This window comes from Trichosurus vulpecula, chromosome 5, assembly GCF_011100635.1.
Source record: "Trichosurus vulpecula isolate mTriVul1 chromosome 5, mTriVul1.pri, whole genome shotgun sequence".
Taxonomy (NCBI): Eukaryota; Metazoa; Chordata; class Mammalia; order Diprotodontia; family Phalangeridae; genus Trichosurus; species Trichosurus vulpecula.
In genome coordinates, this window is record NC_050577.1 from 310,005,368 (window position 1) to 310,027,703 (window position 22,336).

The 22,336-nt window shown below is 45.5% G+C and overlaps 1 protein-coding gene across 1 annotated transcript; it reads right to left on the bottom strand.

The window, feature by feature from the left end:
- Positions 1 to 5,780: 5,780 nt before the first annotated feature.
- On the bottom strand, positions 5,781 to 19,268 carry LOC118850011 (zinc finger protein 665-like). Its single transcript, XM_036759184.1, has 5 exons — positions 18,845 to 19,268; positions 18,490 to 18,572; positions 14,460 to 14,586; positions 13,968 to 14,063; positions 5,781 to 9,942 (listed from the first exon to the last, which is right to left on the bottom strand). The coding sequence occupies exons 1-5, from the start codon at positions 18,939 to 18,941 to the stop codon at positions 7,451 to 7,453; spliced, it is 2,895 nt and encodes a 964-aa protein (XP_036615079.1). The 5' UTR covers positions 18,942 to 19,268; the 3' UTR covers positions 5,781 to 7,450.
- Between the last annotated feature and the right edge of the window lie 3,068 nt (positions 19,269 to 22,336).

The window sequence follows — 22,336 nt, forward strand, 5'->3', positions numbered from 1 at the left end:
TTGAGGGTGATTCTTTAATTTTCTTTTTTTTTTCTTTTTTTTTTAATTTAAATTTATTTATTTAACATATTTGGTTTTCAGCATTGATTTTCACAACAGTTTGAATTACAAATTTTCTCCCCATTTCTACCCTCCCCCCCACTCCAAGATGGCTTATATTCTGGTTGCCCTGTTCCCCAGTCAGCCCTCCCCTCTATCACCCCCCTCCCCTCTCATCCCCTTTTCCCTTCCTTTCTTGTAGGGCAAGAGAAATTTCTACGCCCCATTGCCTGTGTATCTTATTTTTTAGTTGCATACAAAAACTTTTTTTGTTTTTGAACATCTGATTTTAAAACTTTGAGTTCCAAATTCTCTCCCCTCTTCCCTTCCCACCCACACTCCCTAAGAAGCCGAGCAATTCAACCTAGGCCACACATGTATTATTATGTATAACCCTTCCACAATACTCATGTTGTGAAAGGCTAACTACATTTTGCTCCTTCCCAACCCATCCCGCTTTATTGAATTTTCTCCCTTGACCCTGTCCCCTTTCCAAAGTGTTTGTTTTGATTACCTCCACCCCCATCTGCCCTCCCCTCCATCATCCCCCCACCTTTTATTTTTTTTTTATCTTCCTCCCTCTTCTTTCCTGTGGGGTAAGATACCCAACTGAGTATGTATGGTATTCCCCCTCAGGCCAAATCCGATGAGAGCAAGGTTCACTCATTCCCCCCTCACTTGCCCTCTCCCCTCCTCCCACAGAACTGCTTCCTCTTGCCACCTTTATGCGAGATAATCCACCCCATTCTATCTCTCCCTATCTCCCTCTCTCAGTATGTTGCTCTCTCATCCCTTAATTTCATTTTATTTCTTTTAGATATCTTCCCTTCATCTTCAACTCACCCTGTGTCTGCTCTCTCTCTTTTACATATATATACATATATATATATAAAAACACACATATATATATACATACATACACATACATACATATACACATAGATATATACATACATACACATTCACTTATATATATATATACATAAACATATATATATACATATATATATATGCATATTCCCTTCAACTTCCCTAATACTGAGGTCTCGTGAATCATACACATCATCTTTCCATGCAGGAATATAAACAAAACAGTTCAACTTTAGTAAGTCCCTTGCGATTTCCATTTCTTGATTACCTTTTCATGCTTCTCTTGATTCTTGTGTTTGAAAGTCAAATTTTCTATTCAGTTCTGGTCTTTTCACTGAGAAAGCTTGAAAGTCCTCTATTTTATTGAAAATCCATATTTTGCCTTGGAACATGATACTCAGTTTTGCTGGGTAGGTGATTCTAGGTTTTAATTCTAGCTCCATTGACCTCCGGAATATCGCATTCCAAGCCCTTCGATCTCTTAATGTAGAAGCTGCCAGATCTTGGGTATTCTGATTGGGTTTCCACAATACTCAAATTGTTTCTTTCTGGCTGCTTGCAGTATTTTCTCCTTGATCTGGGAGCTCTGGAATTTGGCAACAATATTCCTAGGAGATTTCTTTTTGGGATCTATTTGAGGAGGCGATCGATGGATTCTTTCAATTTCTATTTTGCCCTGTGGCTCTAGAATATCAGGGCAGTTCTCCTTGATAATTTCTTGAAAGATGGTATCTAGGCTCTTTTTTTGATCATGGCTTTCAGGTAGTCCAATAATTTTTAAATTATCTCTCCTGGATCTATTTTCCAGGTCAGTGGTTTTTCCAATGAGATATTTCACATTATCTTCCATTTTTTCATTCCTTTGGTTCTGTTTTATAATATCCTGATTTCTCATAAAGTCACTAGCTTCCACTTGCTCCAATCTAATTTTTAAAGTAGTATTTTCTTCAGTGGTCTTTTGGACCTCCTTTTCCATTTGGCTAATTCTGCCTTTCAAGGCATTCTTCTCCTCATTGGCTTTTTGGAGCTCTTTTGCCATTTGAGTTAGTCTGTTTTTTAAGGTGTTGTTTTCTTCAGTGTATTTTTCAGTATTTTTTTGGGTCTCCTTTAGCAAGTCATTGACTTGTTTTTCATGGTTTTCTTGCATCCTTCTCATTTCTCTTCCCAATTTTTCCTCTACTTCTCTAACTTGCTTTTCCAAATCCTTTTTGAGTTCTTCTATGGCCTGGGGCCAGTTCATGTTTTTCTTGGAGGCTTTTGTTGTAGGCTCTATGACTTTGTTGTCTTCTTTAGGCTGTATGTTTTGGTCTTCTTTGTCACCAAAGAAAGAATCCAAAGTCTGAGACTGAATCTGGGCGTGTTTTCGCTGCCTGGGATATTCCCAACCAACTAACTTGATCCTTGAGTTTTTCAGTGGGGTATGACTGCTTGTAGACTAACGAGTTCTATGTTCCACGTTTGGGGGGGAGGTGCCAGCTCTGTCAGACCCGCACTACTCCTTCCCCAAGAACCCCCAGTCCAGACTGGGCTTAGATCTTCAGCAGGCTGTTGCACTCCTGCTCTGATCTGCCACTTAATTCCTCCCGCCAGGTGGGCCTGGAGCCGGAAGTAACAACAGCTGTAGCTGCCCCACCTCCGCTGCCCCCGGGGCTGGAAGCCGAACTGCAAACTCCTTCCACTCCCGCAGCTTTTCCCACTAACCTTCTCCGCAGTCTTTGGTGTTTGTGGGTCGAGGGGTCTGGTAACTGCCGCAGCTCACATATTCAGGGCGCTAGGGCCCCCTCCGCCCAGCTTCTGGTCTGGATGGTCCACGCTGCTCAGGCTGGGCTCTGCTCCACTCCGTTCCCAGCTCCCAGCTCCCAGCTCCGTGTGGAATAGACCTCACCCAGAGACCATCCAGGCTGTCCTGGGATGGAGCCCTGCTTCCCTCTGCTGTTCTGTGGGTTCTGCCGTTCTAGAATTGGTTCAGAGCCATTTTTTATAGGTTTTTGGAGGGACTCGGTTACGGAGCTCACTCTAGTCCGTGCTTACCAGCCGCCATCTTGGCTCCGCCCCCCTAATTTTCACAGAAAGTTAAGTGATTATAGTTCTGCTAGTGGGCACAGTAGATGCATAGCTAAGCTTGGAGTCAGGAAGATCTAAATTCAAATCCAGTCTGACACTTACTGGCTTTGTGACTCTGGGTAGATAGCTTAATCTTTGTATTTATCAATTGTAAAATGTAAACTGTAAAATCCTCAACTGTAGAATAGGGATCATAATAGCGCTTACCTTCTAGGGTTGTTGTGAGGACCAAATGAGATATTTGTGAAGTGCTTAATGTTGAGTTCTAGGGGTGCTGGGAACCCTGAAATTCAAGGGCCAACCACAGAGGTCCTGCCTTGAATAAATTCAACCCAAGCCTTCTTTCGGTCACAGACAAAGTTTATTAAAACACTTGTTGGGGTTGGCGAGATTTTAAGAATGCACCCTATTGGCCAGATTTCAAGAATCTGAGCATTTGTGATGTTTGTATTGACAAATGTTGCAACAATTTGGCTAGGAGCCGTTGTGGGGGGTGAAAGACCAACACAAGCCCAACAACAAGAATCCTGCTAGCACATGTTCTTTTGATATGCTTTACTAAGGAAAGTAACATTAAGGGGTTAACGATCTTACTTTAATCCAACATATACATATAAACTCACTTACTTCAGGAGGAAAAGCCAGCAACCTTCATTTCAGAGCAAATACAAATTACAAACATACATTAGAAACAGACAAAATCACAATTCATAGTTACCAAAAAGCATCAACATCTGGGTTCGTGAACTGGGGAGCTTAACAATGGCTAGCTCAGAGTCACAGGTCACTCCTGTGGCTCAGAACCCCAAGGGAGAAAGCCAACCTCTGGGTTTATATATCTCGTCCAGGGTCAAAGGTGAGTCACACATGTGACTCACCCACATGACCTAACAGCGTCACAAAAATGCGACTTAAACCCATGTGGTGTAAAAGCCTCTGATGTCACAAACATGTCACTCAAACCCATGTAAACTAGGCTTTCCCCTGAGGCAAGGAGGTCATCAAGGACTCCTAATTTAATCAAGGAAACAAAGGCCAAACTCTTAAAGGGCACTTGATTGAATAAGTGCGAAAAGCCCATCTTAATTACCAATACAAGAAGGCCAGATTGAATCTGAGCACTTTAATGGAGGGAAGATGGACCTTTTATACAGAAGACTGTGGGAAGATCTGGATGTGCTCTAGGAGTGGCCAAGTAGTCTGGGATGCCTGGGGGTTAAGGGGTCAAGGGTGGGGCTGTGTGCAGATAAGGAGGGCCACGATGAAAGGATTATTAACTGGGATGAGTTCATGCCTCAGGAGAATGAGACCTGGCCATGTGGAAAAGTGGGGGGCGGGGATGTTTTCAGGGCCCATACCCCATCACTTAGTATAGTGCCTGGTATATGGTAAGCATTTAACAAATGCTTGCTTCCTCTCTCCTCGCTGTGGGCTAAGGGGAAGAGTACAGTGTCTGGACAGGCCAGTGGTGGCAGTTCCAGAGAAGGGGAGGTGGTTGGGTTTAGCAGTAGGGAACATAAGATGCTCTTGCGGGCAAATTTCTTGTGTCTTGTCTAGAAAGGAGTAACTACTCACTTCACCTGTTTCCTAATCTAAAATGCAGGGGCTGGAATAGCTAGGACTCTAAGGTCCCTTTCAGCAGTAAATCTTTGTCCCTGATTCCCAGTGTGACTGTTCTGATGTACTTCAGGGATGGGCTAGGGCTAGGCTTTCCTATTACTTCCATTGGCATTTTCTTGCCAGTAAGTTGCATGCTTCTGAGGGAGGCCTTTTCCTACCCATTACATTTATAAGATTTGTCTACATTATAACTTTTCTGATGCAGCATAAGGCATGGATGACATGTCACCCAAGGTTTTTGCATACACAATTTCTAGGGGTTTTCTATTCAGTATATACTGTTATTAAAGGCTGATTCACATACCTTGCATTCTTAGAGTTTGTCTCAGATGAATTCTTTTTGAATTATTAAACTTAATTAGAAATGCTAATACAACTATTTTGCACAGAAACCTTACATTTAATTTTAAAATAATTTTTATTGATAGTTTCCATTTATATGACTTACATTTTCCAATATATCCTTCTCTAAACTGCTCCCAGAGAGCCACCCCTTATAACAATGAGAAAAGGAAAACAAAACAGTTCAACAAAACCAACCAACACATGGAAATCTGCCAGAGTTTATATACACTATTCCACACCCATAGTAGCCCAACTCTGCAGTGGTGGGTGTGTTGAAAGAAATAGTCCTTAGTTAATTCAATACTGATTATCCTGTTGATTTATTTTAATATATGACTTAGATTCAGATAGCTTTTAGATTAAGAGATAACCATTGTAATTAGAGGTTAAGTTCTTCATTTTGGTGGAGCCCAGCAGTACATCTAAGCTCCTGGGGAACTGAGCTGGGATGAACATTTCCCCATTTCATGAAGTCCAAGTTTCCTTTGGTAGTTGGCTAAGTCAGTGACCTCACCTGCGCTTACTGCAAGTAACATGACTTTTCAGTTAGCAAAATAATCCACGATATCAAGATTGACTGATTTAAAACTGTAACCAGATAGGCAGGTTGACAATTATCACTCTCCATTATGCACCGACACACCTATACCCCCAATATTGGCAACAGTGCCTAGCTAGCCTCAGATTGTTCCAGGATGTACCTAGCTTAACCTCAAGGCAAATGTCATGCACCATCCAATCGGAATTCAATCAAGTTTCCCAAGAAATCTGTAATGTTTCCATTCCCCACCCCCTTTTCTTTAACTATAAAAATAAGCTCTGTAACACCCCCCCCCCCCAGTTTGTCTATGGCTATTGAGGAGCCACTGACCTCATTTATTGGCAACTGTTAGCTTTGCTAATAAATTGACTGTGCACAAAACTTTCTGCCTCTGTTTCTCTATCACAGATTTCCATCATAACAGTATATGAGACAGACTGAGTCTCAAATCACTTCTCTGGAGCAAAGCTTAGTTATTATAATTTCACAACATTTAATTTTTTTTTTATCATTTTGCTATTGGGTTATTTCCATTGTAGTTACTGTGAATCTGTGTTTTTTTCAATTCTGCTTAGTTAACTTTGTATCAGCTCATTTAAGTTTTCACATGCACCTCTGTATTCAACATATTTATCACTTCTTACAGAACTGTGATGCTACACATCCACTAATATTGAAAGAATCTGAATATGCACAAGTCCAAAAACTTTTCAGTTACTCCACAAGTCTCCCTCACATTCCTGCCTTTTCACTCCAATTACTTACATGGTAGTAGCTACTGTAACCTTTATTTTGTTTGTTGTTACACTCTGCCCTTTGTCACAAAGACCCTCATTAAGTTTCATCATATTCCTCAAAGATGTCTATTTTAATTACATAATGGGATTCCACTGTATGAATATCTCACAATTTAACAACACTCTACTGCTACACATTTCAGGTGTTTAATTGTTTTTTTTATTATGAATGAATATGAAATATTAAAATCTTTGACCAGATAGCTCTGTTTTGTTTTTGATAACCCTTTCAGAGTATATAGTTATCAATGCAATGACCAACAAAAGTGTATGATTTGGGGGGGGGGGAATGACATTTACTGTGTACTGAGAAATTGTATTCTAAAAAGACTGTAACTTTCTACCAGCAATATCTCTCTTCAATTCCACAAATATTGTTTCTAATTGTGAATAATTTTGATTGAGACAGAACACTTTCCATGTTATTAGCAACTTGTTTCCTCATGTGAAAATGATCTCTTCATACTCATTGACCATTGTGGACTAAGAGCTACCTCTGGAGATTTTCAGTAGTTCTTTTTCATATTTATCATATTTGATATCAACATTTTTTACAACTGCTTTTACTTCAGTTATATTGCTTTCACACTTTTCCATTTTTTTTTGTCCTTAAATACATCTTAACTTGACCCTGCCGATTAACACATTTTCTTAATTCTAACTGCATAATCCCATTTTCTCTCCCTCCCCCTTTTTAGTTCATTTGACACATATATTTGAGGCTACAAATCAGGAGGAATCCTGAGGTATGAGATATAATTCTATATCCATTTCTGCCATATCGCTAACCAATTTTCCCAATTTCTTAAATACTTCTTTTGCTAGTTTGTTTTCTATATGTTTATGAAACACTATTTTTTTTCCTCTATTTTGTTAGCTAGATCAGGGCTGTCCAAAATGCAGCCCATGGTGCGATTTATGCAGCCTGCCTACAAGCATAGAAATTTACATAAATGCTTTAGTTAACAAAGCCAAGCTACCACAGAGCTCTCACTAAAGTGGCAAATCAAAATATATTGTCTACTGTTTCAGTAAAAACCTAAGGTTGGACAGTTCTGAGCTAGATGGTATCCCTATTCTATCTCCTTACTTTCCTGCTAGTATCAGATTATTTTGATTAAAAGAAGTTTCTAATATGTTTTAATGTCTGGGAATACACGTCAACTTTAAATTTTTAGGGTTTATTTCTAGTATGAATTTTCTGATGCTGAATAAGTGTCGTACACCGAGTGAAGGCCTTACCACATGTAGTGCACTCATAGGGTTTCTCACCACTATGTATTCTCTGATGTTGAGTTAGGTATAGTTTCCTGCCAAAAGCTTTTCCGCATTCAGCACATTGATAGGGTTTTTCTCCACTATGAATTCTCTGATGTAGAGTAAGACAATGGCCATTTCGGAAGGCTTTACTACATTCATTACATGGATAGCACTTTTCCCCTGTATGAACTGTTTGGTGACGGCTAAGGTACAGATTGCGGCTGAAGGCTTTTCCACATTCACTACATTTATAAGGTTTCTCTACAGAATGAATTTTCTGATGTTCACTGAGGCTCCCTGGACGACTAAAGGCTTGTCCACATTCATTACATTTGTAAGGTTTCTCTCCTGTATGTATTCTATAATGAAGAGTGACCTGTGAGCTGTTGCTAAAGGCTTTACCACAATCTTTACATTTATATGGTTTCTCCCCACTATGGACTCTCTGATGTTCAGTAAGGTGTCCCCTCTGGGTGAAAGCTTTTCCACAATCACTACATTTATAGGGTTTCTCTCCATTATGAATTTTCTGATGTCGAGAAAGGTCTCCCCGCTGGCTGAAGGCTTTTTCACATATGTCACATTTATATGGTTTTTCTCCAGTATGAATTCTCTGATGTAAACTAAGGCCTACACCCTGGAGGAAGGCCTTCCCACATTCAAGACATACATGGGATTTCACACCAGTATGAATTTTCTGATGTACATTGAGTGCTGAGCTATTGCTGAAGGCTTTCTCACATTCGCTGCATTTATATGGTTTCTCTCCAGTATGAATTCTCTCATGCCGACTAAGGTATGTAATTTGGCTGAAGGACTTTCCACACTCAGTACATTTATGAGGTTTATCTCCATTATGAATTCTGTAATGTTCAGTAAGTCGTCCTTTTTGGATGAAGGCCTTTTCACATAGATTACATTTATAAGGTTTCTCTCCAGTATGAATTCTTTCATGCATATTGAGCTGTGAGCTGATGCTAAAGGCTTTACCACATTTGTTACATTTATAAGGTTTCTCACCACTATGAATTCTTTGATGTTTAGTAAGGTCTCCCTTCTGGCTGAAAGCTTTTCCACATTCATTGCAATCATAAGGTTTCTCTCCATTATGAATCTTCTGATGTCGAAAAAGGTCTCCCCTCTGGCTAAAGGCCTTCTTGCATATATTGCAATTATAGGGCTTCTCTCTAGTATGAATTCTCTGATGTTCAGAAAGATGACCCTTCTGGCTGAAGGCTTTTTCACATACATTACATTTATAGGGTTTCTCACCAGTATGAATTCTTTGATGTACAATGAGGCCTGCGTGATTACTGAAAGGCTTCCCGCATTCATGGCATTCATAGGGTTTCTCTCCACTATGAATTCTATGATGCAGAATAAGGGATGAACTATTGCTGAATGCTTTTCCACATTCATTACATTTATAAGGTTTTTCTCCATTATGAATTCGCTGGTGTGCAGTAAGATGTCCTTGCTGGCTAAAAGCTTTTTCACATACATTACACTTGTAAGGTTTCTCTCCTGTATGAACTTTCTGGTGTCGGGACAGGTCTCCTTTCTGGCTGAAGGCTTTTTTACATATGTTACACTGAAAGGGTTTCTCTCCAGTATGAATTCTCAGATGTACAAATAGTCCCGTTCGATTGCTGAAGAGCTTCCTACATTCATGACATTCATAGGGTTTCTCTCCACTGTGAATTATGTGATGTAGAATAAGTGATGAACTATTGGTGAAGGCTTTTCCACAGTCACTACATTTATAGGGTCTCTCCCCATCATGAATTTCCTGATGCTGAATAAGGGGTGTGATCTGGCTGAAGGCTTTTCCACAATCTCTACAGATATATGGTTTCCCAGAAGAATGACTTCTGTGACATTGAGTAAGGTGTCGCCTCTGGTGGAAAACACTGCCAAATTCAGTACCTGTATAGGAGGAATTCTCTTTAGTAGCTATTCTTTGATCGCCGTTAAAGCCTGAGGGGTCACTGAAGGCTTTACTGCAGCCATTTTCCTTACAGGATTTCTTTCCTGGGGAGATTCCATTGTGATCACTCATGTCTGAAGAAAGTATGAAGTTATTTCTACATGTATCATATTTGTAAGGACTTTTTTCTAAAGAAACGCTGCTTTGTGTATCAAGAATTGACTTCTGATCAAAACTTTTCACAAACTGATTACCTTTATGGCCTCTGGCCTTATTAAAATTTTTATCCTGAGTTCCTTGAATCAGATCCCTTGCCTGGTTATTAGCTTTACGCTTGGCAGAGTTGTTTTTACAATTTTCAACTTTCACAGATTTACAGTCCCAGGGACCACCCTTTGTGAGTCCTTCCTGGGATGTGTCTTCCAGGGAAATGCACTGTATAGAGACTGTCTTCTTGGTCTCTGACTGAATCTTCCAATCTGAAATACAAAGAGAAGAGAAAGGGAAAGAAAAGAGAAACGGAAGAAAAAGGAAAGAACAGAGAAATGAAAATAATTTTTTCCTATATTCTGGGTAGGGAATTATTCTTCAAGGATCCCTTTCAAAGTATATGAGAGTACTGAAATATACTGAACACCCAGAATTAACTTTATTTTCTTTTTACCAAATCCAGACCCACTCAAGGGGAAGACTGAGGTTGAGGGTTGGCTGGGTCCAGTAGGACTAGGGTAAGCAGAAGAAGATAAGCTCCTGGCTCTACTTTGGAAACAGATACTGATTCCTACTTTATTTGCTCCCCTAAAGGCTATTGCTGCTCAAATTTAGGAATGATTTTTCTTCTTCCTTTGTGAAGGAAACAGTGTTGTTTAGATATCGTATCTTTCAATATAGAGAGCATACAAAGCACTACAGAGAGCTAGCATGTTCAAAGGGATGTAAAGATTCATTTGTTCCAGATGATGAAATAATAAAAGGAAGAGATGAATGGTTAAGGAAGGGTCACAAGTAGAGGAGATGGGGCCAAGCAGCTACAGGCTGAGGAGCAGGCAATAATAGAGATGCTGCTATCCCCAAACCCACCCTAGTCATCACTGTTAACACAGACTCCTAATTAGTCTCCCTCCCTCACTTTCCCCCGCTTCCAGTTTGCTAAGAACACAATTAATTAGATTAATGTCTGTACCATGCATTCAGACCCTGTAATTCCATTGCTCTACACTTTACTCATGCGTTTCCTACTCTGAGGTCTCACCTTCCTAAACAGATCACAAATTCAAGAGGTCAGTGGATGGAGCTCAGAATGATTTGCCTGGTAGGTAGCCAAAAGCCCTCAGTGTATAGAATGTATAGAACTCCACCTTCTAGAGAGCTCTGCTCCAGAACAGGGAAGGCCAAGATCCAGCCTGTTCCTAGAACAAGGTGAAACCTTCTGGGGGGGGGGCCCAGCTCCTCCTGCCACAGAGTCCCACGACAGCCCAGATGGCTGAATAGGCTTCCCAAGCACAAAAATAGGAATCAGGGAAGCTCAAGAGGGGATATCCCGTGAGAAAGGAGGTGTGGGAGTGAGATGCTCCAGGCAACTGTGGGGACTGAAACATGAACATCAAAGGGCAAAAGCTGTTGTTGCAGACACTGTGGTAACTTAAAGAGCTTTCCAGAGATAGCCTGATGACCAGAGGCAGTGGCTGGATGGGGCTTTGGATGGAATACTAGCTTCTAGTCAGGAAGACACGAGTTCACATCCTACGTCAGACATATCCTAGCTGTGTGACCCTGGCAAGTCACTAGATATCTGCCTCAATTTCCTCTTCCATAATAATGTAGTAGCTATCATTGACAGTGTGCTTTAGAGCTAGCAAAATGCTTTACATATGTTACCTCATTTTATCCTGGCCCTGAGAAGGAGGTGCTTATTATCCTCGTCTCACAGATAAGGAAACGAAGATGACAGAGGTAAAGTGAGTACTCAGGTCCTCCAGCACCCTGCCCACTGCCCCCAGGCCCTGCTTGTTTCTGTAAAATGAAGGCAAGCCAAAGCTATAACCTTATGGAGGCCTCTGTTGAGGAGCCAGACTCCTGGTTGACAGAATCAGTCTTTCTGAGTGGGACACCTATTAAGTGTAGCCAACTCCTGAGCTGGAATCATTCCTTTGTCCCAGACCAGCTTTCCAAGGACAAGGAAGTACACTAGGTTTAGACTGCTCCCATCTGCAGGAAGTTTTTTACATTTCAAACTGAAATCTCCTTCTTCCAACAGTAAGGACTAGTTCTATCCTACCCAGGTAGCCAAACCAAACCAGATGACTCCCTTCTTTTCCAGGACGTGAAGATGGCCTTCCACCTTCTCTTCTCCTAAGTCACCACCCCCAGCTCCTTGAACCCATCTCCAGGGGTGCAGCTGCCAATCCCCATACCAGCCTGGGTCCCCTCCTCTCGGATGTTCCACATTCTGAGGTCTTTTACAAAATGGGGCACACACTAAATAGAGAAGAGAGCAAAGCAGAGCCCAACAGGTCTATCCCTGAGGATATCTGATTTCATCACTTACTTTCCCATTGACCTGAGCTCATCCTGGACTTGGTTTTGCTTCTTTACTCCAGCAAACTTATCACTGGGAAATTTCATCATCTTTCAAGATCCAGTCACCCTCAGTTCCTCTGATTGGAGGGGGAGCCACAACCCCTCCATTTCCAGGGAAGGTAAGGTCTGACAGCTCAGCTTTCTTTTCTGCAGGGACTTTCCTTTTCTGTATTTTTATCACCAATACTTAGCACAGTGCCTGGCACCTGGGTGCTGCGGCTTGACTAGCCCTGCTCCTTATTCTGGCCCTTCAAACAAAGGAGGCCCCTCACCACCCAAGTCTGGAATCTGCTCTCTGCTCACCCTTCCCTCAGGAAATCAGAGGTTCCTTTCAAAGCCCAACACAGCTGGCACCTTCTTCCTGAGGCCTTTCTCGATACCCCAAGTTGACACTGTTCTCTCCCTCCCTGCCCTCCCCCGCCCCTCCTCCCTTTCTTGCTCTCTCTCAGAACTACCTTGGGTCTGGATCCATGTGGTATAGACCAGGACCTGATTGATTTTCATTCTTTGTGACTCCTAACACTGGGCTTGCACAGAGAATAAACTTTAGTTATGTTTGTTCACTGGTTCCTGCCAGGCTTCAATCTCTGCAGACCCACAGCCCATCTGCTGCTCTGGCTACACCTGGAGCCCACTCACACCCACATCACAAGTCAAGGGAGACTTCCCTTGTGTGTGTGATCAAGATTAGGATCAAATGAGAAAACAGGGACGAAGCACTTTGCAAACCTCAGGGTGCCATGAAAACCCTAGTGTCCACCAGCCTCCTGCTCTATCTTCACCATTCCCACCATCCTCATGATCACCATCCTTCTCCTCACCATCATCTTCCTTCTCACCATGCTCCTCCTCACCATGATCTTCCTCCTCACCATCCTCCTCCTCACCATCATCCTTCTCATCATGCTCCTCCTCACCATTATCCCCATCATTTTCCTCCTCATCATCTCCCTCCTCACCATCCTCTTCCTCATCACCATCACCATCCTCATCCTCACCATCCACAGTGTCAGTAAAGGAAATGGGCAGAAGGTTCAGCCTTGATTCATGGCCGAGGTCAGCGGTGCCCCTATGATTGCTGTCCATAGTAATGGCCCAACGCTGTAACAGGACAAGGGGGAGGCCAGGGCAAGAGTGTATCTCAGTCCAGTTCATCCACCCTTTCCTAAGCACCTGTCACATGCAGGTATGATAGGTGCTGGGGACAAAGAGACAAAGCCAGTCTCCAGTCCACAGCCCCTTAAGTTCCCCTGGGGTGGGGAGAGATAAGGGTCCAATGCAGCAGGAAGTGGTGGGAGCAGAGAGCCCAGACCAAGCGCCTGGGAACATCTATGGAAGGAGGAGAACAGTATCAGCGAGGAAGGTCGGGAAAGGCTTTGTGGATTCCCAGCAGAATGTCAGCTTTGTGAGGGCAGAGGCTGCTTCCTTTCAGCCCTTCTATTTCCAGTACCCAGGGCAGTGCTTGGCACCCCTCTGGCACTTGTGGAATGGGTCCAAATTAACCTGGATGGAGCTTGAGCTGTGTCCTCAAGGAGCAGACAAGGTACACTTACAGCCAAGAAGGCATTCTGTCACTGAGGACCTGCCAGTGATCCAGGACCAAAGAAAGAGCACAGCCTTGGAGGTGGGAGGGCGTGGGGCTCAGAGCCCATCACCTAGCTGTTGTGGGACCCTGGCCAACACCCTTCACCTCTTGGAGGTGTCTCCATTTCTACATCTGTAAAATGGGGATAAAAACCTCTGGGGAACCAGGATAGATGTGAGGATCCATGAGATAGGCAGGTAGCACCCCCTGCGTGGGCCTTCGCAAGACCTCACATAGACTGGGAGAAGGGAGGGAACATGAAACAGGTTGAGAAGGCTGCTCGGTGCCAGCCTGGGACAGGCCAGGACTCCTGCCTGCCTACTGGTGACCCTTACTCACCTGCATAGGGGCTTTTTGGCTCTTCCTCCAACAGCATCCAAGGGCCTTCCCCACACTCCAGCTGGGAGATCAGCTCTGGTTTGGAAACTGGAAACCCTGCTCATGGGGAGAGAATGGGGAGCACTCTCTTGAGTCCATCCCAGGTCCCTTCTCTTCAAGGAGAGGCTAGCACTCTGGCAGAGCCCATGAGGTGGGATGAGGCGAGGCCTCTGCTGGGCACTCCTGGGGCCTGAGCAAGCCAGTCTGGGGTTGCACACACTGCAGGTGCTTAATAAATGCTGGTCATGGGATTGTGGGGCTGAATTTGGGAAGTCTCTTTCCACCTGCAGAGCTTCTTCTAGGAAAAGGGCACAAAGAGCCTCTCTGAAGGCCGGCCAAGTCCAGAAGGAGGGGAACAGCCCTTCAAACAGCCCACAACCCTGAGCAAGTGAGGACTCCCCCGCCCCGAGGAAGTCAGATTGCGAGCCTCCCATAGAAGCTCTGGCTTCTTACCCAAGGAGACAAAGTTCTCATAATTCTCCAGCATGACCTCCCGGTACAGGATCTTCTGGGCATGGGTCAGCTGCCTCCATTCCCTCTGGGTAAAGTCTACAGTCACATCTTGGAATGTCACGGACTCCTGAAACAGCCAACACATTTCTGCTTACACCCGGATCACTCTCTCCTGGGTCTGGGGGGTGGGGGGTGGGAGGCACCTTACCCCATGGTCACAGAGGATTCTGTTTACCCTTTTTCCACCCTAACCCTCTTCTGCCCCTTGGCTGCTTTGGATCCCCTAGGCCATCCTCTTTCCAGAGTCTTTCCTTCCTGTGTTTATTTCCTGGCTCTCCTCCTACCTGTATGACCACTCTGCTCCTTGGGCCCTTGAATTCTGAGTGTGCCCTAGGGCTTTGTCCTGGGCCCTCTCCTCTTCACTGTCTACATACCCTCTTTGTGCCCCCATCATCTCTGGTGGGCTTCACTATTATCTACATTCCATCCTGTATATAATTAGCTTGTTCACAGCTGTTTGCACGTCTTCTCCCCAACTGGACTGTGAGCTCCTGGTTTCTGCCGTGCTGTATATCCGTAGCACTTAGGACAGAGCCTGGTACACATCAGGCACTTAATGGATGCTAGTTGGCTCGACGTGAATGTTCTCCTGCTATCTGCTACAGCAGTAGGCCAGTCCTGATCCAAGGGTCAACAAGAGGACAAAGGGGCTCATGAGGAGCCAGACTCAGAGGCAGGTCAAGGACATGGAGTGCCTACTGTGCACAGAATGACGGGTGGGACGCCAGGAGGCCACATTCTCTGCCTCTGTGGAGTTTAACAGTCTACCCAGCAGAACTGTGACAGTCTACTGGGGGGGTGCTTTCACTGGGAGTGACGGTGCAAGGGGGGTGATGCAGACCGAGGGCTCCAGGACACTCAAGTTGGGGATCAGAGAGCCTCTGCCTAAGGAGGGGGCATGGGAGCTGGGCTGATAGGCACAGGAGGAAGGCGAGGCAGGCAAGCTGGCCTGGAACCTGGAACGTGTGACCTCGGGTGACAGTCTGGAAACCAGCTTGGGAGAGCCTTCCCCTAGCCAGGCCCAGGGGTCTGCATCTGATGGTCTAGGAAACAGGACCTTTGAAGATTTGTGAGCAGGGGAGTGGTGTGAAGAAGGTGAGGTCTGCAGCTCTGAGGAGGATGAGGCAGAGGCCCAAAGGCTGGTCTAGTAATAGCATTTTTAGACCTCAACTCAAAAGACAACAGAGCCATCATCAAAACTATTTGCTCCTGGTTAAAGACCAGACCAGGAGGTCATTGGAACAAACTGGATTAGGAAGAATCAGAAACAGTGTAGTATTAAGTTGGGTGTCTTTGATTGAGTCTTATTAGGTGCTAAGTCCCAGGCCCAAACTCCTATCTATTAAGTGCTAAGCCTATGTGGGCGTGAAGCCCTCAGGGTCCTAAGGGGAGTTGCTAAGACCAGAGCCAATAGTAAGAGCTTAAGTTCTGGTCACTCAGATGAGGTTTGATGATGGCTAAAGAGGGCATAAAAAGAGAGAACAGAGCTATTTGCTTAGGGCTCTCACTCTTGGCGGTGTGCTGATGTGGAGACTCTGGGCAGCTGTAGTTAAGAGCCCTCCAGCTTGTAAACCCGGATGTTCAGACTTTGTTAAAATTCTGGTAACTATGAATTGAGATTTGAATCAGACAAGGTCTGTCTGTTGATGTTTGTAATTTGTTTTTATTTGCTCCGAAGTTCAGGGTGCTGGCTTTTTCCCCTGAACTAAGTGAATGATGTCTGTATGCTGGATTAAAGTAAGATTGTTAACCCCTTTCCTTAGTAAAGTAGATCAAAAGAACCTGGGCTTGCAGCGTTCTGTGTGCTGGTTGTTGTTGGTTTTACACAGCCACAGTAGCTGCTAGTAAGACTGTTGAAACAAACAGTCAAACTCAACAACACAGAGTTTGATAAACCCAAATTATAAATTACCTTGTAAAATGGTCCCTATGTGGAAGAAGTGCTGGAAAACTGAGGGGCAGTTTAGTGGAAATTAGGATTAGACAAACATCTGAAACTATATACCAGACTGAATTCCACATGGGCATATGACCTCAAGGTTGAAGGTCCCACTCTTGAAAATGAGACAGCCGGGTCAGTTCCCTTTCAAAGCCAAGGTTGGGGGTGAGTTGTTGTTTTTTAAGAAGACTTCTATTTGGCATTTTTGGTTTTAATATCACTGATATTTCACTGTTTCTCTTCTCCCAAGTAGGGAATTCCACAGCAAATGGAGAAGCGCACCAAAAGTAAAACAGACCATCTGAATAGAGGCAATCAAAAAGCCTCTGGATTTACTGCCAAAATGGTGCAGCTAGGATGAAGCAGAAAATGTCAAACTCAATACAAACAGGGGGACAGAAATCCTGCATGCGAGCCCCAAGGCCGTGTTGACTTCAAAAGCCCTCATTACCTTGACCTGATTCTACTGCAGTTTTATTTATTTTGTTAAACATTTCCCAATTCTATTTTAATCCCACTACTGCTGGCTAACATGCAAGACAGACTTGTCTCTACACAAACGTCTAAGAGGCGAGCCATTCCCCATGGAGGAGGCGCCAAAGTAGCATAAAAAGACATAAGCCACCCCCAATAATGAAAGAACTGTGAATCAAATGAGCCCAGGCTTAACCTCAGCACCTAAATGATGGGAACAATCCCTACGAAGTGGGGCAAACAAGCCTGGGAAGCCATTCGGAGCTCTGCCAAGAAAGGGACAAGAAGTCCACACCCAGTGAGCCAGAGATCTCATGGTCACAGAGGTCAAAGGGAGAACAGGGCTCCCACAACACCAGATTATTCATGAGCTGGAGACAACTAGAAACAAAGCAGATGCCCACTGACTGGACGATGGATCAGCAAACTGAGGCCCCTGGCTGTAAAGAGAAGCCTGGGAAGACTTTGAGGACTGATGAGCAGAATCAGAGAAATGGACTCAAAGCCACCACTACCACTAAGACCAGCCTGGTTCTGGGGAAGGGGCCCTGAGAAAGGCCTCCCCCTCTCCTCTTCTCTTAGTTCGTCGTTCCAAGGGCAGCTCCTGATCTGAAAGGTGGAGAGGAGGGGTACTATCGAAGCAGTTGGGTGAGAGGTGATGAGGGCCTCAATGAGGGTGAGGATTTGCGTGTGAGGGTGTGTGCCTAGACATGACTGTGTGTGCGCGTATCTATGTATGTGTGACTGTGTTTGCATGTGGGTAATGGTACATGTGTGTTTATGTACATGTCTGAGTGTGTGTGCTTTTTGTGCATGTCACTGTGAGTGCATGAGTAGTTGTGTGTGACTGCATAGCTGTCTACGTACGCGTGTGACTGTGCATGTAATTATGCGCACATGTCCATGTATGTGACTATATGCATGTGTGTCTCTGTATGTGCATGTTTATGCATGTGATCATGTATGCATATATGTAACTTTGTGTATGCCTACATGTGTGACTGTGAGAGGGGGTGTGTATGCAGATATGCACATCCCTGGGGGCAGGCAGGCAGCCCCTAGGTCCCACTAGGGATCCCTCCAAGCCCTCCACTCACTGGGGACTTGAGGAGGGAGGGAGGGAGAGACGAAGGAAAGAAGTTGGGAAGGAAGGAAGGGAGGGAGGAAGAGGGAAAGGAAAGACAGAATGAGGGAGGAAGGAAGGAGAAAGGAAGGAAGAGAGTGAAGAAGGGAGAAAAGGAGGGAGGAAGGAAGAAAGGAAGGGAGGAGGGAAGGAGAAAGGAAAGAAGGAAGGAAAGAAGGGAGGAAGGGAGAGAGGGAGGGAGAAAGGGAGAGAGGGAGGGAGGGGGAAGGCAGGACTCCTGAGGTCAGAACGGGCAATGGACAAAGCTCCAACCCAGGCTAGGAGACCCAGTTTCTGGTCCTGGTCTGTCACTGGGGATATCGGCCTCGGTTTCCCCCTCAGCTGGCTGATCCCCAGCACCCTCCCAGCTGCAGGGAGGGGTGGACCCACTTTGGGGCAGGGGCTGCAGGACCCCAGGGCGCCCATCCACTCACCAGGGAACCCGGGGCCGCCGGGAACCCAGAGGTCGCTCCCTCAGTGCGCCGGCCGCTGTTCATCTGTCGGGGGAGGGCAGAATCTGGGGGACAAGAAGGACGTCAGGAGGGAGCCCTGTGCCCCCCACCCCCGGCCGGGTCCCTCCTGCCCGAACCCCCGGAGTCCCCGCAGAGGTCAGGGCCAGAGGGGGTGGAGTGCTGCCCACGGGGTTCCAGACACCAGGGCACGATGCCCACCCTGGAGCCCGGGATGTGAGCCGGGCAGTTCACTCCCTGTGGGGCTCACCCTTTCCTGAATCGGTTTCCCAGTCTGCTGAACGCAGAGGGCAAAGCCGACGGCGAGCAAGGGTCTCACCTCTGCCCTCAGACGTGCCCCGCGCTCGTCCTTTCCCTCTTGCCCGGAGTCCGCGCTTCCTTCTCCAGGGCTGCAGGACAGCGGGGGCCGGGTCCATCCTGCCCAGAGGGCCGGGCACGGTGGGGGGGGGGTCACCCCTTTCAGTGCAGGACCCTGAGGAGACACCCCCCCCTCCTGGGTGTCAGCCTGCTGAGTGCCCCCTCTAAGGGCAGAGGAGGAAAGAGGGAGAGCCAGCTGGCCCTGGGTTCAAGTCCCGCCCTTCCAGGGGCACAAGCCCCCGCCACCCGGCCACCGTGTGGGGCACAGACTAGGCGACCATACGTGCCAGCCCTGGGGCGTGAGGGCAGGGAGCTCCGAGGGCAGCGGGCCAGATGGGGGTGTGGGGAGAGACCCTGCAGAGACAGAGAGACACAGAGGAGCAAAGATGGAGATATGCCAAGACAGATATGTAGAGACACAGAGAAATTGGGAGACAGAGACAGGGAGAGACGCGGAGACAGAGATATGTAGAGACACAGAGAAACGGGGAGACAGGGAGAGACGCGGAGACAGATATGTAGAGACACAGAGAAATGGGGAGACAGAGACAGGGAGAGACGCGGAGACAGAGATATGTAGAGACACAGAAACGGGGAGACAGGGAGAGACGCGAGGACAGAGATATGTAGAGACACAGAAACGGGGAGACAGAGACAGGGAGAGACGAGGAGACAGAGACAGGGAGAGACACAGAGAGATGGGGAAACAGACCCCTGGAGATGAGAGGACGCAGGATGGGGCCGGGGGGGGGGGGGTGGGAGAAGCACAAACACACACTTACACACCCACGCTGGCACGCACAGGCAGTCACCTGGGAGCTCTAGATCGCAGGCATGCGCATTCCGGGCCGCACGCACGCGCACTCCTCCGGACACGGGTCTTGCGCCCTTCCCCCAGCTGGGCCCGTGCAGACCGAGCCCAGGAACTACCTTTCCCTCAATGCAGTGGGCGACGCGCGTACGTGAGGTCGTCAGGCTCGGGGAATTCTGGGAATTGGGTTCTGAAGGTCCAGGCCCCGCCCCCAGCCCCACATGACCCAAGCCACCACCCTGGAGCTCCCTAGGTGTCCCCGTGGCCCCGAGACCCCCACCATCCTGGGGGGCGGGCGGCGTCTGGCGTTGTACAGTAACCGACCGCCCCCCACCCCTGCTCCGGCCGGGTCACCCCGGCCTTTCTCCCACGGTTGTGCCGAGAAAAGCGAGCGAGACCCGGATATAAATTCAGATGTGGACTTATTGAAGGGCGCCGCTGTTCGGAGTCATTACTCAAATCCAACAGCCAGGAGTAAGGGAAGAGAGAATATTTAAAGGGAAAGAACACAATTAGATTTCCGTGGAGATGGGGACACAAACGGTGGGGTCCATGGGAGTGCAGGCAGTAGTGTTATACCAGAAGCGAGTGAGACAAGCCACAGAGTATAAGTTTTGAATGGAGACGTTTATTAGCCGGCGGTCATTCGGGGAAAATTCCTCTAAGTCTAACAGGCTTAGGCAACTAAGGACTGCGTTAGGACTCCCAAAGCCTGTGCTCTCCCTTCATCAACATGCCAAGTGAAAAGTTTGTAAAGACAAGAGTGTTGACAAGGGTCAGTTAAAGTATATACCTGTAAAATATTAAGCAAGGTGCTCCTCTCAGGATTAGGGTCTCATCCCTCCATGACTAACAAGGGAAAAATATCCTTAAGTAAGTCTGATCTGGCCTTGTCAACAGAGGTAGGGGTATTTCCTGAGCAAAGTTTAGAGAACAAAGAAGCCCAGGTCCTGGATCTTCTTCCAGTTACTCATTAATGGTATATGCAAAATGGTATAATACATTCCACATTTCCCCCTTTTGGTCAAAGGCAAACTGAAGGTTTCGCCTGAAGACCAATTAAGGTATGGAAAAAACCTCTACCTTAAAAGTTCTAAAAATCCTTATCTAGGTGGATTCAGGTTTTTTCTTTCTGTGTTTGGACATCCCCAGAGATGGACAGTAATTATAAACTACTTGTAAACAAGCAGGGGGAGCAAGTTGCAAGGGGGATCAGTAGGGAGCACAATGGGGAAACTAGAGAACTTAAGTAAAATAAGCTAAAGACACCAAAGGTACAAGTAAACAGTCTTGGGAACGCAAGGGACTCAGAAAGAGAGTTGTCCTTCGTACAGGTTCTGGTCCAGAGTCTCGGGAGGGGCTGCCTGCGTCTGATGCTGTCCCCTTCAGGCTCCTTTGAAACCGGAGGGCAAGGTGTCCTACGGGCTCAGATATCCACTTGGGAGCAGGGGCAGATGTGACAGAAGGATCAAGGAGTCCATCCACAAGTTGGCAGCTGTAGAAGTAGTCAGATCTGATAGGAGCTCCCAGAATACATATGATTTGATAATTGAGAGAAAAACAGCACAACATAGGTCCCAGCCATGCAGGGCTAAGTTCAAACAAATACAATACCTAGATAGTAAAAGAGAGTTCTGCTTCTCTGGTTCAGATCTACAAATTCTCAAACAATTCTAACTTAACATAACTTAGTACAATCACTTAAATTTGGTTCTCCTTCTTTTAACTTCAGAGTATTTCAGTTCATATATCATCTACTGTTGCTGTCCTTACCTAAATTTTGTACCTGGTATAAGAATCCTTTAAAATGTGAAGGTCCAACCATAAATTGAACTCATCTTCCTTTAAAATCATCAGACAGATACCTTACAAAGGAGATATAATTTCACTTGTAACAATATCTCATACAATTTCCTTGTGCAAAAATCCACATTTAAGATCTTGTTGCCAAAACATACTTATCAGCTCGAATTTCCAGAATTGATAAAGTATGGAGCCAGCCATACATATCTGTATATAATTCTTAGGGGAATTGCCTTTTTCAAAATTTGCTATCCCTTCCTTCTCTTAGACATTGATCACATTACATATTTGCCTTATTTGCTTTGCCTAATCATTTCCCCCTTTTTGGAGGATGTTATCCCTATATTATTTCAATGTTTTATTTGGCCATGAACATAGGTTAAAATTGTAAGCTATTCATACCTGTATCCTATTATAATAACTCAGAGATATTTCAATATTCATCTATTACCTAATAGATTTAGCATAGTGCTTACAAAACTTCTTGTTAATATAAATTTGCTATGAAAGAAACGAGGGACTATGTCATATATCTTAACAGAAGGAAAGAACTTCCTCAGCTCTGTTTGATTCCAGGCATGAGTCATATCTGATAGCCAATCTTATAGTCACCAGGTGCTGAAAGCTGGGCTTAGGAGTAATCAGGTGGGGATTTTCCTTTTCAGAAAGGAAATAGCAGAATTGGGAAATAGAGTCAGGAAGATCCTACCTAGGCTGTGTCCAAGGTCATCTTCAAGACTTTTTCCCAGGCACAGACCTTTCAAGTTCTCAGCTTGCAATGCCTGCCATACTACTACTGGCTTCATGTGACCTAAACCTGTAATCAGAGCTTAAAACAAT

What these genes read in the sequence shown, in the direction of transcription:
- LOC118850011 (XM_036759184.1), bottom strand. Translation starts at nt 18,941, where the DNA reads ATGGACCCGGCCCCCGCTGTCCTGCAGCCCTGGAGAAGGAAGCGCGGA. An exon ending in GGGCACGTCTGAGGGCAGAG is followed by an intron (nt 18,573 to 18,844) that starts GTGAGACCCTTG and finishes CTTGTCCCCCAG; the next exon opens with ATTCTGCCCTCCCCCGACAG. An exon ending in CGGCGGCCCCGGGTTCCCTG is followed by an intron (nt 14,587 to 18,489) that starts GTGAGTGGATGG and finishes TGGCTGTTTCAG; the next exon opens with GAGTCCGTGACATTCCAAGA.